The 224-nt window shown below is 64.7% G+C and overlaps 1 protein-coding gene across 1 annotated transcript in view; it reads left to right on the top strand.

Moving 5' to 3' along the window:
• The window catches only part of PLEKHG5 (pleckstrin homology domain containing, family G (with RhoGef domain) member 5), a gene marked incomplete at its 3' end in the record, with an annotated part of 19,190 nt that extends 19,016 nt beyond the window's left edge, over positions 1-174 (top strand). The window contains exon 12 of the mRNA XM_009884077.1: positions 35-174. Within this exon, the coding sequence (XP_009882379.1) occupies positions 35-174 (140 nt within the window). The remainder of the gene's footprint in view (positions 1-34) is intronic.
• Between the last annotated feature and the right edge of the window lie 50 nt (positions 175-224).

The following is a 224-nucleotide window of genomic DNA, read 5'->3' as shown; positions in this document are numbered from 1 at the left end:
CGGCCGGTGCCCACAGCTCCACTCTTGCCCACAGATGGAGGTCTACTGCTTCCTCTTCACTGTCTTCTTCCTCATCACCAAGCCCCTCAAGAAGGCTGAGCGCACCAAGGTGATCCGGCAGCCCTTGCTGGTGGACAAGGTCATCTGCCGGGAGCTCAGGGACCCAGGTGAGTGGCTCCGGGGGGCGATGGGGACCGCGGGGGGGTCCCTGGACGCTGCTGACA

The sequence above is a fragment of the Charadrius vociferus genome, unplaced genomic scaffold (genome assembly GCF_000708025.1).
Source record: "Charadrius vociferus isolate BGI_N301 unplaced genomic scaffold, ASM70802v2 scaffold784, whole genome shotgun sequence".
Classification (NCBI taxonomy): Eukaryota; Metazoa; Chordata; class Aves; order Charadriiformes; family Charadriidae; genus Charadrius; species Charadrius vociferus.
The sequence above is the reverse complement of the archived record's forward strand: the minus strand, read 5'-3'. Positions and strand labels throughout refer to the sequence as shown.